The 17835-nt window shown below is 30.2% G+C and overlaps 1 protein-coding gene across 1 annotated transcript in view; it reads left to right on the forward strand.

The window, feature by feature from the left end:
• The window catches only part of LOC108756904 (glutamate receptor ionotropic, kainate 2-like), a 137788-nt gene that overhangs the window by 17373 nt on the left and 102580 nt on the right, over positions 1-17835 (forward strand). The window contains exon 3 of the mRNA XM_018501070.1: positions 16602-16763. Coding sequence (XP_018356572.1) covers positions 16602-16763 — 162 coding nt within the window. The remainder of the gene's footprint in view (positions 1-16601; positions 16764-17835) is intronic.

Here is a 17835-nt window from a genome sequence, read left to right on the forward strand (position 1 = left end):
TTTAAATAAAAAAGATGCGATTTGAAATCATCATAATTTATAAAAAATCATGTATAAAGCATAATTTTAATCAATTGCAATTACAAATTGTCTTGATATTCAAATATTTTAAATATCAGAATGATAGTAAATTTATGTTACATTAGTAATTATTGTTAATAATTGTACATAATTGTTAATAATTGTGTATTTAATATGATAAAATCTTTCTTATTAAACGTGCTGTTTTGTATGTTTACATATTTTTATTTCTATTTATTGATGAAATTGCAATTGCATTGCAATAGGAGTCAAATATCTGAAATTCTAATCTAAAATACAACTTGTCGGCTTATTCTGATCGATCACAGTATTTTCTAATGTGTTCAAACGTTATCTTTCCGTGCAGAAAAACCTGTATATACGTGTTGAACAGTGCATTAATGTTTTTACGTGTGGGAGAGCTTAAAATTTATTTTTGAAAATTTAGTTGAGAACACTTTAATCAGAAAAATTGGATGAAATTGGTTAAATTCTTTGAAAAAATTCGTGCAAAAATATAATATTGATAGACATAAAGTGTCGATTTACATAAAATCATTATGGAAAAATACAGATAAATACATTTTAAAAAGCAATTATTTTAATGTTTTACAAATTATTTATTATTGCGTATAATATAGCAATAATATTATTATACATGTATACATGACACCATGTGTAATTGCGGTGTAACAGGAACAGAAACTAAATGTTATGCATAGAATGGGTTCTAAAACATTCTGAGCACTGACCGTATTTAGGAAACTAGTTTGACGATAAAGCTTTGTTTTATTCGTCTGCATTGCAACAAACTGGAAGAAGCAATGATGGAGTGCTGTCGGGGGTGTAATGAGAGCTATACACAAGGGTCATAATGCGATTATATCCGGGGCTTCAGCCAACTACCCCTGAATCCGTCAGATTTCCCAACTAACGCTTCACGTAGACTAATAAATACCTTGTAGTAGCCACTTTAAAGTAGCCACTCCGAAGAATCATTAGTTAAGAAAATTTATTTGTTTGTATCACATCTATATACATCACAAAAATTGAAACAAATATGAACTTGAACGAGATAGTAACTAAAACTTTCTTCAAAAAGAATAACAATATGAGTTGCTTATAGATCGAAAACAGAATTGAAAGTGAGGCAAATCTCTGAAAACAGAAAATTTTCTTAATGCTTCCTTTTAACTTTCTTTCTTTCCCATTTGCATTTTACATGGTATACAGATAGCTTGAAACAGGAAAAAAGCATGAATCAACATTTCCATTTGAAGGATAATATTCATCTTTTAACCAATAAGTAGTCGTACGTTTATATCATTTACATGTTTTCTTTGACGTATTGTTGCTTTTAAAATATTAAATAAATATCTATATCTTAAATAAATTTTTTAGGATTTCGATGTTAAATAAAAAATATGAATAGATTCTTACCCGTTCGAAGAGTTTTTTATTTCTTCATTCTGAATTGATTTTGATAGTTTTATAACGATAGTTCTACGAAATCTGAATTAAACGTTTCTGAGACAAATTACATTCAGATCACACGAGGTATTATAATAAAAGAAACACGAATTTTTATTTCTTTGAAAGATACGTGACAGTTCAAGAAAATACGATGTATAAGCGTGACACTGGATAACAACATCAAACTGTATCACTCTCCGCACGTAGGTCCCATCCCAACTTGTTTAAAAGAATACTAGGAAATAGTAAATATTTTCCGAGGAAGAAAGACATATCGTTCTTGGTAGCTACTGTTGGAACTATTCCAATTACCAAGTTTGAACGGTGACTTACGAATGTCTTTTGAGTCGGATTATCATTATAGATGAAAGTACATTGCTATTCTATCTTTTGCTATATATTTTTTCTTTTTTTTATTATCGAAACTGGTAGCTTTTTGTCCTATTTTTTTAGCGTTGTATATATTATATGTTACTATGGTATTTTACAATTATTTTTATTAATGAATTGAATTTATTGGCATTTAATGAAACCTAAATGGTTTTATTTAAGTGAACGCGACTAATGACAATATTAATCTTTTGGCGTACAATTACTGAATGAAGCCGCTTAAATACACTGATAATATCCATCAGATAAACACAGATAAACATCCATCATTTCCATACGAAGATGAATCCATTAATATGGAATTGTTTCCATTGTTATTTGAGATAACTTGAGGACAGGCAATGTCGATAAAGCTATTTATGCATCATTAAGTAGAATCACATACATTATTTGGAAAATTTAATGTACAAATTATTACAATATAAGCAATATTCGAAACTTTTCATCGCTTTCTGAAACTTTTCTATTATCTCTAGTATTAGACGAATTACATTTTTAGTGAGAACGCATATCGCTTAAGTGTAAAATGTGACATTTTTCTCGGAATGACTTTCGTTATCGCGAATATATGACACATATATCTTTATGAAATTTTCCTGAATGGACGACATAATGTAGCAAATGTGCATATCTCCAAGCAATTTTACGCGACATTACAATCATCTCTCAGCTTTCACGATTCCATCTTACGTTCCATCTTACAATTAGTCATTTTCTATCAACGTTATTATCATCAAAAATATTTATATAGAAATTGCCTCGAAACTTTTTTACTTTTCAATTATAATTGAATAATTTACTAGATAATTATTTAATAAAATATGATGTATACACATAACTCTAATCGATATTTGTTCCAAAATTTTCTTAATTATTTTATTTGGGTATTTTAAATTAACGTATAGATCTTTCTCTAAAGTTAGCATAATTGCATAATTCCTTTATTTTAAAAGTCAAAATCTTTGGAATAAGATATAACTTAAATTATCTTATGTAAGATTGTAAAGAACATTTATTATAAACAATTTTTTATAGTCGAAAAAAATGTTTACCTATGAATATCGATTACTGATTAGACATAATTATTTAGTAAATTATTCATTTTATCATAATAAATTATATCCTTTGAGTTTTTCGAGTTTAGTTTTGTATAAATAAGACTAAAACTAGATTCTATAGGATTTGTACAACTAATTGTTAAATTCTGTCATTTTGATGAATATACATAAATTGTGTCGTTTGGTAAAACAATTTTATCGACGTTCCTCAAATGCTGTTTGCTTTTTCGCAAAGCATATTAGTCCGAAGACACGTTATTATCATCTAGGGTTACTTCGTACACATCGTGCATCGACGAAGTTTGCACTTGCGCGCAAGACCGACCACATTAATCCGGTACCAGGCGCATATTGCATTATTCAACACTACATTCGTCCTTCCAGTTCGAAAATGTGTTGCCGCGTTAGTTTGCCGGCGTGATGCGTTCGATGCCATTGACAATATATAGCTTCTGACTATTGAGTCGCGATCTAAACTGCAGAATTATTCATCGAACGCTTATTTGCGCATTGCACCGTTACTTATCGAAACGATAATCTACAACTGTGTAATACAGGATTTATAATGTTAAAATATATTTTTTAATTTATAGATATCGCGATAATTTTTTTTACGTACGTCGTTGATTAGAGCATATTTAAAAATGACGATGACATTATTGATAGTCGATTAAAGCACCGTAAGACTTATGAGATAAAAAAAAAGTAATAGTATAAGACACAAGCGTCCTAGATGAGATATTTATTAACTTTCATGAAAGTCTAATCTTTCGTGTGTGTATCGAGCATACCGCGCAGCACGATATTATTCTTTTCATATATGATCGATTAATATCCTTTTTTATTCCTCTTGGAAAAGGATATTGGAAATGCTAATATACGGATAAGAATTGACTTGATTATTATAGATGCTTTTTCTACTTTTTTACATTTATGTTAACTTTAACAGCTCCAATTTATAGCGATACAAAAATTAAATAATAATAGAGACTTGTTTAATTTTTAGCGAGATACGATAAATGTGAATTAATTAAATAATAATAAATATATTTTTTAAATGTGTTATCATGCAATATCAAATATGTAAATATTATAAGCTAAAATTGGGAGATATGACCTGAAAGATTTGCAATATCATACTTCGAGTGTAAACTTCCGAAGAAGATATCTTAATACAGCATTTGGTATACATCATTATTTTTCCTGAAAAAGTTTTTGAAAAACAAGAAATCAATTATCATTTCTCCTTTCAGAGAAACTACCGTTTTATATGGTATGAAAGGAGGAAAGTGGTCTTCCTATAAATGAATTACGACAATCGGTTGTCGCCATGAAGACATCGTAGCGGCAACGCCGATTGTCGACCATTAATTCAAATACCTCGCTTTCTGCTCCTCCATTAAACTGGCGATCGACTTTTCCTGCATTTCACTAAATTAACCCGTTGACACTCCGACTTCCTTCCGTTCCTCTTTCTTCTAAATTTTTTTCTGTTAAGTCAACGAATGTTTCTAAGGTTAGGTTTTCGTCCTTTTGTTTAAAATTAGTGAAAGTCACAATTTTGCTGAACTTACACAGAAAGTGTATTTTTAAAATTAACAAAAAAAATATTATATTTCGGATGATATACAATAATTAACGCTATTATTATAATACAATATATAATTAAAACTTTTACTTTTGCGGGGAAAGTCTGTTTTTTTTCTCTATATTTGTTAAAATATTTCCTTACTTTTGACTTATCAACGTAGATAGTATAATTTGTATCTCAACGTTCCAATGTTCAGATTCGATTTATTTAGCTCCACCACAAAGTATCTTTGCAGGCAGTTTCTTTTAGGTGCAAGTTCGTTCTTGCTATATACAACAGATTGGAACTTACAAAACCCTGATTCCGTATTCATGGGAAGCATGAGGATTCTCTCAATCTCGACGTGGACTCGGATTTCGGAATAACACTCGCCGGAAGATCTCGAGCTTGTTCAACGAGCAACCGTGAGACCGTCGATAGAATTCGGAAGATACACTGTCGCGGTTATTGGAATGCTATTGGAAATTGTCTTGCAAATGCTGCAATATTATTACTTTAATATTGTTCTAGAAATATGTCGTGATAAAGACAGAGAATTTGAGCTGCATTACGGTTTTCTTATCGCTGTAAAACGTTATACGATATAATTTATGAGAAATGGAACTATGGTAATTCTATTAAATATTCTATTTCCAAGTAGATATAGCAGTCGTTTAAGCTTCCTTTGTTATCTAATAGTTTGATCACAAACTAAGTTCTCGCTAAATTTCATACAACTATATAACTTCTATAATACGTATTGGCGCAGCGATCCAACTTTTAGAACAATTCTAATCATATTATTGAAACAAAATTATGTTTTTAATTTATTATTAACCCTTTGATGCTACTTTAGACATGATATGTCTGATTTTTTCCAATGCTTTTGCCATTGCTTTTAACTTTTTTATTAATAAAAATGCATACATTTGCTTGATACCACGTGTGTTGTGTTACCTAGTATTCCGATAAAAAAATTTATTTACAATGCGTTTATTTTTATGAAAGTTACAATTAATCGAACTAAATTGGATATGTCATATCCAAAAATATTATTACCATAGTGAAACACTGAAAATTAATTAAATTTAATAAACTATTAATATTTTTATTTAAATCCTAATTGTATTTAAAATTTTGAATTATATTTATAATATAATAATGTCTAACAATGAAAGTGGAATTAGAGAATTTTGTTAGATTTATTTTAAAATTAAGAAAAAACAACTTTTTTAAATCATTCTACATTCTTTTTAAATTACTTAAAATATAAAATTTATTTAAATTGTTTTTGTTTTTAATAAGTTAATATTAAATATTATGCGAAGCACACACATGCACAATAGAGTCGAGAAATTATCGTTATTTTCTACGTGGAAAAATTCTGACGTCAGTTTTCAGAGATAGATCGAATAATTAACGAAAAATACTAAAGAGGAAATTTTATGCCGGATCGTCAATCGGGATCTATTCCAATTTGCGTAAATGTTCGAAATTTGGAATGTTCTACGGTATGTCTTTGCGTGTAGTCTGATCGATCGTGCCAGAAATTGCATTAGTAGAACAACGCCTCTCAAAGTGTGGTTCTGCGGATTACCGCAAGCCCACACGCAAGCTCCACTACGAGTGAATCATCAGACACGACCATCAACAGAATAATTCGTGAATAACTACATCTCGTTAATGTTTCTTTTACATTCTGTATTCTGTTTGATCAAGCGTCTGATTCTATCCCCGAACTCGGTATTCAGCCATTAATGCATTTGTAAGTCATTAAATTACAACAACAATTACTTTAATTAATTAATTGCGTTTGTAACTAACATTAAACATTACATTTTATTACATATTTGCAAAGCTGCACATAAAAAATATTTTTAACACGTGAATAATTTATCTTTCTTTATTTTTCTTCATGACGAAATAAGTAAAATGCTAAACGAATGTAGCTGCTCATGGATAAATTCAGTAAATCGAATCATACTTTTCTTCCTATATCATATAAATAAAATGATTGGATTTCATTTAGGTTAAAAATTTATTACAGAAATGATCGAACCTGTAGAAACAAATTTCAGGCTTGTCCTAAACAACAAACTCGAGCGTCACAAAAACAGATCGTGCATTTAATGGCGCACCAGCGTTGTTAAATTCGCTCACACCCGATTTTCTCGTGTGCGTGACGGAGTGGCTGCTGCTGCAAACGCACTTTGACTCGAAACTGCGCGGCATACTAACGAGACCAATTTCAAGTAGCACGTACACACCGACGACTATGCGACTCTCATGTGCGCATCAGTATGTAAGAGGTCCCTGCCACGTTCTTCCAGAATCGAGGGGTGGATTCCCGCTAATGAGAGACATTAGTTTAATAACTCGTTAGTGGAGAATTAGAGATGGTACCTCGAATGTGTACGGTGCGGTAAATACTTATCTATCAACACCAATGCAGTTTTAATCGGCTTTCACGCCAATACAAGTTAATGAACACGCGATGACATCATTAGTATACTCACCCGCAAACGAAACGGGTCAGTGCACTGTTAAATTATACCCAATTTGAATTATTTTTAATTATTCCTATAGATCGCCACTGCTATCCAATAGGTCGTTAATTTAACAATGGAATTAAACAATTTAAATAAAAAAAACATATTAAGATATGATTTAAATTTATTTGTATATTTGTATATTTGTAATTTAATTTATTATTTATCAAGTGCATACATTAATATGGATGTTGTTTATTTCAAAAGCAATACAATCGCAGGAATTAATTAACTTACATTTTAATATATATATAAGAAATAATAAAATGTTATTTAATTCAAGAGATTGAGTTACCATTGTTTCTCTGACATCTAACAGTGCATAATGTTACGTTTTTGTGAATAAATGTAAATATTGTTCTATATTTCTCTGTTATTTTATCATTGCTTATTCTTTTTTTTTATTTCCAGAGAATGCTAGTCGCTAATGAAGTGTATTATTTATTAGTTTAATATCTTGTTTTTGTATAGTGAACATTTTACGTTTAGTTTGTTAAATTAAAATTGATTATAAAATAGGTAATATTCGGAACTAAATGCTAAATTTATCCTTGAAATAGGACTTTATAGAGATTATCTTGATTTTTTTACGTTTTATCTTAATTATTACTCGAGAAAAAAAATTTATAGATTATTAATATCGTATGTAGATCTGTCTGAAATGTACCATTAATGATTACGATTCCAAACCGTAGCGGTCTCTGGATAAACCATGATCTCGGTCGCAAACTAGGCGTATGAACTTTGCGCGACGGCAAAGGAAATCCGCTCCAGAAACCACTCGACAGTAAACTCACACCGTTACGGTTTCAATCGCATCAAATTAGGGTTACGTAATTCGTCCAAAAGCGATTTTGACAGAATAAGCTGTTTCTTGATCCGTTTTCAAATTTGTCTTATCTTTTAACTTCTACAATAATATGCAAGTTAATGCTAATTATTAAAATATATTAATTATCGATCTGCATATTATTGCCTATTAAAGTTAGATTAATTATTTGTTAAAATTGTATTTTTATTACATTACATAAAATTTATAGAAATTACGATACAGGAGTAGATTAAATATGAATAAATTTTTTTTGTGTGAATACAAATTAACATTGACAGTATTATAACATATTTATACCGAGTGACAGGTAAGAGTATTTGCTCATGTTCTACATAGTTCTAATCTCGTAGTTGTTTCTGTAATTATTGTTACGATATTTGAACAAATAGTACCGAGTGCTATTGCATACTTCAATGCTCTTTAAAACTTTTAGAGTGAATCTCATTCTAAAGAGTGAAATCTCACTTAAGGGTAAGAATAGGCCTAATTGAGAATTGAGTTACTTTTTTTCAAGCACAATTTTAACGATTTAAAGTGATGTTCCACTCCAAAGAATTTAGAGAATAGCATTTTTTCTCGCGAACTATACATGCAGTTTACATAAAACTTGGATGATTTTAACATTTTCGTTTACAAGAAATCGATAAATAAACTTGAACGTGTTGCGTAACGGCACTCAGTATTATTTATTTAGATATTGCAACAATGATTACAGAAATAATTACTGTGAGGTTGCAATTGTATAGGACGTGTGCAAATACCTTCTGTCATTCGGTGTAAACACAAAGATATTCACACAAAAAGAGCTTTGTTCATATTTGAATCACCCCCGTATTATAATTTTTGAATTTATACATTATAATTAATGAACAATAATATATTAAAGTGAATAGTAATGAAGAATTCTGTTTGAACATTTCTTTCAATTTTGCCGATAATCCTCGTTTGTTGCTTTTTATAGCACATAATTATTATTATTAATTATTAAATTCCGCGAAGTTTTTTGCTTTACCCTCGATCGCAGCGATCCCCGATTTGCCGAAGTTTCCGAAAGAGTTCTCGCAGCTTGTATAATCCGTCGGTCAAATGGAAAAGTTTCAAGAAAAAAGTTTTACTTTACTTTTCGAGGACTATGCTCCTGATCTGTGCTCATCTTCTTATCTCGTCACCCTCCTTTTACTACCTTCTTGCTCCGACTTCCCGAATCCACTGCGAATCGTTTCTCAATTTGACTTCTTCTTCGAAGTTTTTGCATTCCTGTTTCAGAAGAGAGTGACGCGCTTGCGAAGAGTGATTTTTAAAATGCTTGAAAAGATCGCGGCATCGTTTCTCGCATCTTTTTTTTTGTAAATCCTCTCTTCATCAGCCACTGCCTTATTCCAACCCCTTCCTATCGTTCATATCTTAGTCTTATCTTGATAGGAGGATCGTTTCGTCCGTTGAAATTCGGGTCTCGTCCAGAGAGGAAACCCGACGACGACGAAAGTTGTCTCTCTTTTCTTTCGGCGTGGAAGGACAAAGAACGTAAAGCAATTGAAATTGAAGCTCGCAATGCTGATGAAGCCGAGGTTGAAGCTAAGAATGTTATACCCCCACAGCGGTTGGAAACAATCTCTGAATATAGAAACGTTACGTGCGACATTACATTAAATTATTATGTGCTGTTACATGTATGTGTATTATCATACTTTCGACATTTCTCAGAGAAGAGTTTGATACAATTATATTAAAATAGTCTGCTTTTTTCTTAATATAACCGCGGTATTATATTGTAATCTTTTAATTTTATCTTCCTAAAATTACGAAATTTTTATTATTATAATTTTCATGGCATGTGTAATATACGTTGTTCTATTTTATTACAAGAAGAAATCTTTTATATTTCGGGAATAGTACTATATATAGAAAAATAATCGTACGAGGACGGATGGAAGAAGAAAAATTGAATTTGTCGTATTATGAACTAAAAGCAAAGTTTCATCCACATGACCAACTGATAAAAGTAGCTGAGTGAACCGAGTAACTGCTTATCGATTGCTTATTGTATCAAGAGGAAAGAAAGTTGCAAGCTGAATACCATACAAATAGATTCTGCTATTCTATGACTTAATGTTTATGTTCAATATCCTATGTGTGTTTCTTTAAATCGATAAAGAAGTAACAAATAATATAATTAACAGTGTAATTAGGTAGGTAAAAAAAATAATAGAGTATCTCGTATTTCTTTTTTTACGGCGAATTATTTATTAATTGAAATTATTATCTCTATTATTGTTCAGTAAATAAAGCATCAGTAATATTGAATATTTTATGGTTGCATATTACTTTCTATACTCTACAAAATTGAGAAAAATATCCACTATCGTAAACGTTATTGCGGTGCTTTTCACATTTGCAATGTTTTACGACTCAAGACACAAGAGTGAACGAATGAACGTAAGCACGCGTTACTCATTCGCGTAGAATGAGATGAATCCACCATATAGTACAAGAAATATTGGCATCACCAAAAAAAAATATTACTTTTTATGCGCCGACGGAGCGTACCGACGTATTATCGAGCACTATTCCGCAGCGCGGCATTTAAAAGCGCTCTCCCGTGCAATTCTGTTCGTATTCTTCCACTCGCACGGCGCGGCAGAGTTCTAAAGTGAATTTAAACTAGCGACCCTACCAAGCGCCATTTTTATTAGCCGCAATTCACCGAGAATAAACACGATGAATTTCTGGATATCCCGACGCTTTTCGCCTGCGTTGTATAACTTTACAGCATCCGTGCTTTTCTATAGGCGCGTAATCGCGCTAACTTCCAACGCTCGTTAATCGAATGACGATAAAACCAGCTTAATTGATTAATTATTTGCGCCAGTTCCTTTTCAAACAAGCCGTATATATAAAGATGCATGGAAACACAACTGAGATTCTGCTATTAGTCTTATAAGCCTGATTTGTGCATTCTTGTTTTAATTTCATTGACTCTTCGAGTGGAATTCTTAACTTTCCGAGGACTTTACACTAATTACTTGTCCGATCAAGTACCTTTTCGTAATCCCTAGGGATATGCGTTTGATCAGAGTTGTACGACTAAAGTTTAGCCGGAGAAAACCTTAATAGCAATGCGAGCTGTGTCGAATCGTATTTTCAGCACGCGGGTGTAACTACGACGCGGGTAAATTTCTTATTCCAAAGTTTCTACAATTGCTCATCTTCTTCCTTTAATCTCACACACACTTGTAATCACAAAGTGTTATAACGAGTAGCTTTCCTTGTTAGTAGCATCACTCTGTTATTGTGTTGAAATATCGTATTGGAGGAAATATCATATCTATGAGACTCAAAAGAGAAGATGAGTTAGAGAATAGTTAGAGATAGTGTCTATATATATGATCATATATTATTTTAGAGAAATTATATTCATATATATAATTTCTTCTTTATTAATTTCTTTAATACAAATAAAATATATTCTTAGAAACACCGTCATAGTCAAATGTCAATTTTGTCATTTTCGTTTCAAAACTGTTATTTTTTTACTTACAAAAACCATAACTCAAAATATGTCACTCTTGTAGGAGGTATCATAATCTCTTGGAAAACCTCGAGAACAAGTGTTGTTTGGCAGATGAACTGTGAAGATAAGTTAGTTTACTTTTGATGATTGATAAAATAACTTTTTCCTCATTCACATAATAACTCGAAAATTACATTTTTTAGTTGTATCACTCATGATAAAGTAAGGGATCGATATTATTGTTATAATGTATAATGTATATAAAGAAATCACATGTGATGTATTATATATTGCACATCGTAAAACAATTATAATGCAAATAAGTAAAAATTAATTATGTAATGTATCAGTCGCTTTATCTTCTTTTTTTTTTCGTTTTTATATCTGTCTTTGTCTCTTGTAAAATAAAACCGGAAAATTGCAGCTCTTGAGGTCTCTGGAGATTGTTTGATCGTATCGTCGCACTGTACTGCCGATATTCAACAGAAAACATTTGTATTGTTTTGTTTCTGGGAAAACATACGTACCGTGAACTTTATGTACTCAACTCGCGCTTCCTAATGGAAATCTGTTACGATTTACGAGGAATTAGCGATATTAACTTGCTATATCCTCCGTAAATCTACCACAGATCCCACGAGATTGACCAAGACCAACATGCGAATTGGTCATGGTTATATACATGTACAAACGAATGTATACAAACGTCAAGCAGCAGATATAACTCCATGTTAATGATGCTAATTAGACGTAAAACAGAGAGAAGCAACCGCGCAAACAGATTATTATTGCTAAGTAATAAATACATTATACTCGTATACTCTTTTGTTGCTTTAACATCGCTGTGCTACTTTCTTCAAAATATTAAATTGTTAATATCATAGTTTCGAAAATCGTTTAGATAATGAGTTTTGATGATGTATAATGCGTTCAAACATTATAATATTTTTTCCCGGTTCTCTCATCGTAATAAGTCTTGAATATCACGGTGACGTCACTGACGTGAGCGTTTCGTTGAGTATCAAGCTGTTCCAATGGTAATCTCCGGCTTTTTTTCAAAAATGCTTTCCGGGGATTTAAGAATGGTGAAGAGATTCCTTGAACAATAATACAGTCCTTTGAAAATTATGGCTAAAATGATCCAGAGAAATTCGTTCGAAAAATATGACTCGAGTGTAAAAAATATGTTTTTTCCGTAAATCATATACACACATTCCAAAACGTCTATTCTATGATATGTTTTATTTTTCGTGTCTATAATTTTTATATATTTCTATCGGTACATTTATTATATTTGATGAGTAAACTGTTTTATTTTTAAAAATATAGACTTAATTAATGTAAATCGTTATTTTATTGTTAATAATTTTTTATGCATTCGTAATTGAATATCTTTTACAAATAATATTTGATAACTGAAATAATTGAATTATCTGTTTGTACTACTTATGTAAAAATTACTCTCTTTGTAACTTAACTGAAACAAGCGAACGTGTTGGACTAAAAAAACAATAGTAAACATACCTAGGGATTTTAGGGATTACCTATTCCTTATTTAAACACAGCTAATGGTTGAGCGCAGCCCGTAGTCGATGAGATAAGAAAATACCGAAAGAAATCGTTGAGCATTTCTGGGAGGATCAGAGTACTTAACGTGTTACGGTGAAAACGGAGAAACGGAAAAAGAATAGCAGAGAGCTACAGTGGCGAATAACACTGTGGGATGAGAGATGGAAGACGGCTAATGCGCATCCACTCTGTTACAGATAAATGGATTAGTTAGTTACGATGCGAAACGAAAAGTAAAAGAGCGCGTCGGACTGAGAGAATACTATCAGGAAGGGTTAAGATCTGATGGAAAACGGAGAACAAGGAGGACCGATGATTTGGCGGGACGTAAATATTAAGAGAACTCATTACCGCTTACGATGTATCCATTCATCTTGTTGCTCAATTGAACACTATCTTCCTTTATTTTTGAATAAAATGGTTAATTTTAACATTTTTCTACATCTAATTTAATGAAAAAAAAAAATGTATATTTGGGATTGAATGAAATGTAATATTTTTATGATGGATCACATGATAAATGGCTAGTTGAAGCAATTAGTATAATTAATATATGTATCTAATTCAGTTTTTAATTAAACGAATCATGCATATATCTACATAAGTGGCTCCTTATAATAAATCTTGAATCTTATTTTCATTTTGATTATAATAATACTGCTATAATATTTATTAAATTACTATAATATATTTGATATGTTTAGATATTAATTAATATTTACATTAATTATATTGTATACGGTTATTATTATGTTGTACAACATACTATTATATTAATTTATTATATTACAATTATTAATTGTGTTACAACATATTCAATTGTAAGTACGGAATAAACAATGCAAACGATATTGTTACATATTAGAATAGTTATAACTTTTCATTTCTTACACTTCAATCTGATATACACTCTCAGTGTCATACACTGAACCAAAACTGTACATAAATATAATAAAATACGTATTGAATTATGAAAAAATAATGAAAATTGGTCCAATGAATTCTCATAATGTTATAAGTTATAAAACTTTTACTAGAATTTATTGTAAGAATGAATATATAGTTATTTAAATGAATCCAGTTATTATATCAATGAATTAACTACATTAAATCGGACATTGATTAACGATCATTCATTGGACCAAAAATAATCAAAATTTTTTTCAGTGTACATAACATGTGACTGTAGAAGGCATACGCTATTTAAAATAAATATTATTATATTAATTTATGATATTTTTGATGTTAAGGAGTGAGAGAGAGAGAGAGAGAGAGACAGAGAGAGACAGAGACAGAATGTAACTGTGAATATTTAGGAAAAATTAAATAAAATTAACAACTATTTATCAATTATAGAAATCTTTATTCAAAAATTATTTAGTTTTAAACTACAATAATTAACATTCATGTATTATCAATATAAATTATAATTTTAAACAAAATCCGTTTAGCATTGCTGTTTCATGCGACAAATTTTGTCGAAACGGCAAGGGTCTTTTTTATTTAAAATTATACTTAATATTGATAATACATGAATATTAATTATTTTGAAGCCAAATAACTACCGCATCTTTTAGCAAAGACTTATAATTAATAAAAAAATCGACTTTATTAAACTTTTTCTTTAAATGTTTGCAGTTTTACTTTTCTATTATATTAAATATAATATATGAGAATTATTGATAGTTAGTCTTATATTACCTCATTATGAGTCAAAGTATTATCTAACTATATTAAATATTGTACACAGGCGCGAACAGACAGTACGATGGTAGTCAGTCTGCGATGTCGACTTTTGGACTTTCGTCAGAAACGACTATTCGTCAAGTCAAATGTTAATTAGCAATGTTAGTCATCGCTTTTAATGTCGCTTGCCATCGTTCAACCATAAAATCGCTCTAGGTCGGGAATGTGTCCTGCCGTTTTTTTATCGCGCCAAAGGACGCTCGTTAATTTTCGTAAACGACCCGAGGCACTTTGCGATGAGAGTCTGAATACCGAAAGGGAGAAGATTAATCCTCTTCAATGTTCAACATCCTTAAGTATTCTTTTCTCTCAAAGAACGAGCTAGTTGTCAATGACGAGGATGATATGTGTCCAGACTTACTCTCTACGATTGTTCGATGGATTGGAAGTATATTCGTGAGACTTTCAGAAACGTGACACTTTTGAAAAATTCTTCAGAAAGATGACCTCTGACACACTATTGATAACCTGGCGGTTATGTAATCGGTGTCAGTCCGATGAATAGATGTTATTAGAATTTCCCATTCAAGAGTACGTTGCTGTGCGTATCGTAGAAGATAATGATTCTTAATGTAGGCAAATTTTTTTAATCGCAACACCTCATTTTGTTTTTGCATTCAATGTCAGATCGATGATTAACGATTAACTTTGCTCGTTTGTTTGTAATGTGCTGTAAATTCAATATTTTGCTTTAGTATTTTGTCAAATTTTTATACATTTTTAACAACAAAATTTGACATTAGACCGATATATGAATTCACTAAGTAAGAAAAATGTCTTCGGTTTGATCTTAGTGCTTAATAATATTTTGGTGTTTTTTTTTTTCTTTATTATATTCAATTTTGTAAACTGCGCGTCGAAATCATTTTCTTTCATATCGTTTTGAAAGGCAATCTTAAATTGGATAGTAATATTATGAATCAAATTGCACCAAGTACAATTTAATAATATTTTTACTAATAAACGCCATAAAATATAAATAATTTATTACACAGAATATCACAATAAATGTTAATATATGTATATGTAAATACATATCATACATGCTAATAGATAATATATTAATATATTTTATTATATATTTTTGTACGTTGTTGTTATATTAATAAAGATATATGTACTTTGTCTCAACAAATATTAATTCCATCAGAATCATAATTATATCATTGATATTTGGACACAATGTATACATGCATGCAATGTATGTTACATTATCTAACGAATAGAGATACACAGCATGTTATGTACATATTATACGCGTATATGTGTATGATATGCTTGACGTAGGCATTATTCCACGAACCATTTGATCCTATAATTAATCAACGGTTAGTTGATTATATGTTGAACTTAGCGAATCAGATCAAATTCTTTTATAAGAATTAACAATATGTGATTGTAAGGTAGAATTATAAAATAAGAAAGTATTTAATTAACAATATTTCTAACAACAAATTTTTGTTTTTCATTAATTACAATTGTTACAAGTAATTGATTACAATTGTTTACAAGATATTGAATTATCTTTGTTATACTTTTAGTTAACATTGAATAAATTTAACGTTTTTATTGAATTTGAGAAACTAGATATTATCTTAGATTTTGTCAAGGCCGACTGACACAATTTGTTTTTCACATTAATATATGTACAATGATATAGATGGCATTATAGAAATTATTCAATATGCAAACCTCGAATAACCGCACTTATAGTATTAAAACTGTGCATAATCTCTGTTATATGAGATTCAGTCCCGCTCGAAGCTTACAGTTTATTAGCATAGATGGACGAACTTTGATTGTTTGAGAGTATTATCACTATGGAACGGAATGATGTTCCACTTTAAGGATTAAAGCGATCACAGTCCTGCTTACTTTCCAGGTGCTATATTCACTCATGACCAAAAGGATAGCAGCACGGAGCTGGCCTTCAAGTATGCCGTTTACAAGATCAACAAGGACAAAATTATATTGCCGAAGACCACATTGGAGTACGATATTCAATACGTGCCAAAAGATGATTCCTTCCACGCATCGAAAAAGGGTAAGTATTATAATTGCGTATTTTGCATGCTTAATAAATATCGTATTTTCTATATACGTTTTATTTTTACTAAACCATGTAATGCCATATTATTTTATTTGCATCTCCGTAATCTACGTCAGCGCAAGAAATAGCAATTTGAACTAAAACTTACGGCGCAGAAAATTCTCCGGTTTAATGAAACGACGCTGCATTACTACGTGCGTCTCCGTAAGAAATTTCACTGAAGTTAAAAAACATCTCACGCTCGTTAATCTCACGGTTTCCTACATGTCAAAAATGATTTATTCCTAAAAGCTTGCTCAGTTTTCACACAGTTCCACGCAAACTGTAAAATGTTTAAACGGTACATGACTCGTTTCTCAGACATAGATTTAAAATATTAATTAATTTTAATTTTGAGAATACTGCAATTGTAGTGTGCTTTTACTAAAGCTTTTTTTTTCGCGTAATATTAATACTTACATCAAAGTATGATTGTTTCCAAAGTGACAAGTATGATTAATTAATTATATACAGTAAAGAACATTTTGTATTTGTGTTAAAATCGGTTTACTGAAGCCTTTGTTAAAACTTTATGTTGAATTTTTAACATATTCGCATGTCCAGAGTATTAATTTGACATAATGTGACTATATTATTTGAATATTTTGTGTTGAATTGATATTCAACATTTTTTAGTATCAAAATAACAAAATTTATAAATAAGTCAACAAATAACATAAAAATAATGTATTTCATTTCAAATTTTTTAAAACATAAATTTTAAGATAAAATAAATAATAAAAACGTTAATTGGACATAAATATTAATTTTACAGAAAAAGTGTGTTTTTATAGTTTGCTTATAAATTGTATCAGTTAGATTTTTTGTGTTAATTTTTTAATATAATATTTATTTTTTAACATATTTATCTTGTATTGAATTAACATAAAAAACTATTTGATGTAAAGTATGTTTTTAATACAAATTTTTAACTGATGTGTATCTTTCACATAAATACCTAAACAAAAACGTTTGTAAGGAATATAGCGCTATCTACGTTAAATTAAGGCAAAGAGCTTGGTTTATC

This window comes from Trachymyrmex septentrionalis, unplaced genomic scaffold (genome assembly GCF_001594115.1).
Source record: "Trachymyrmex septentrionalis isolate Tsep2-gDNA-1 unplaced genomic scaffold, Tsep1.0 scaffold13, whole genome shotgun sequence".
In the NCBI taxonomy this organism is placed as follows: Eukaryota; Metazoa; Arthropoda; class Insecta; order Hymenoptera; family Formicidae; genus Trachymyrmex; species Trachymyrmex septentrionalis.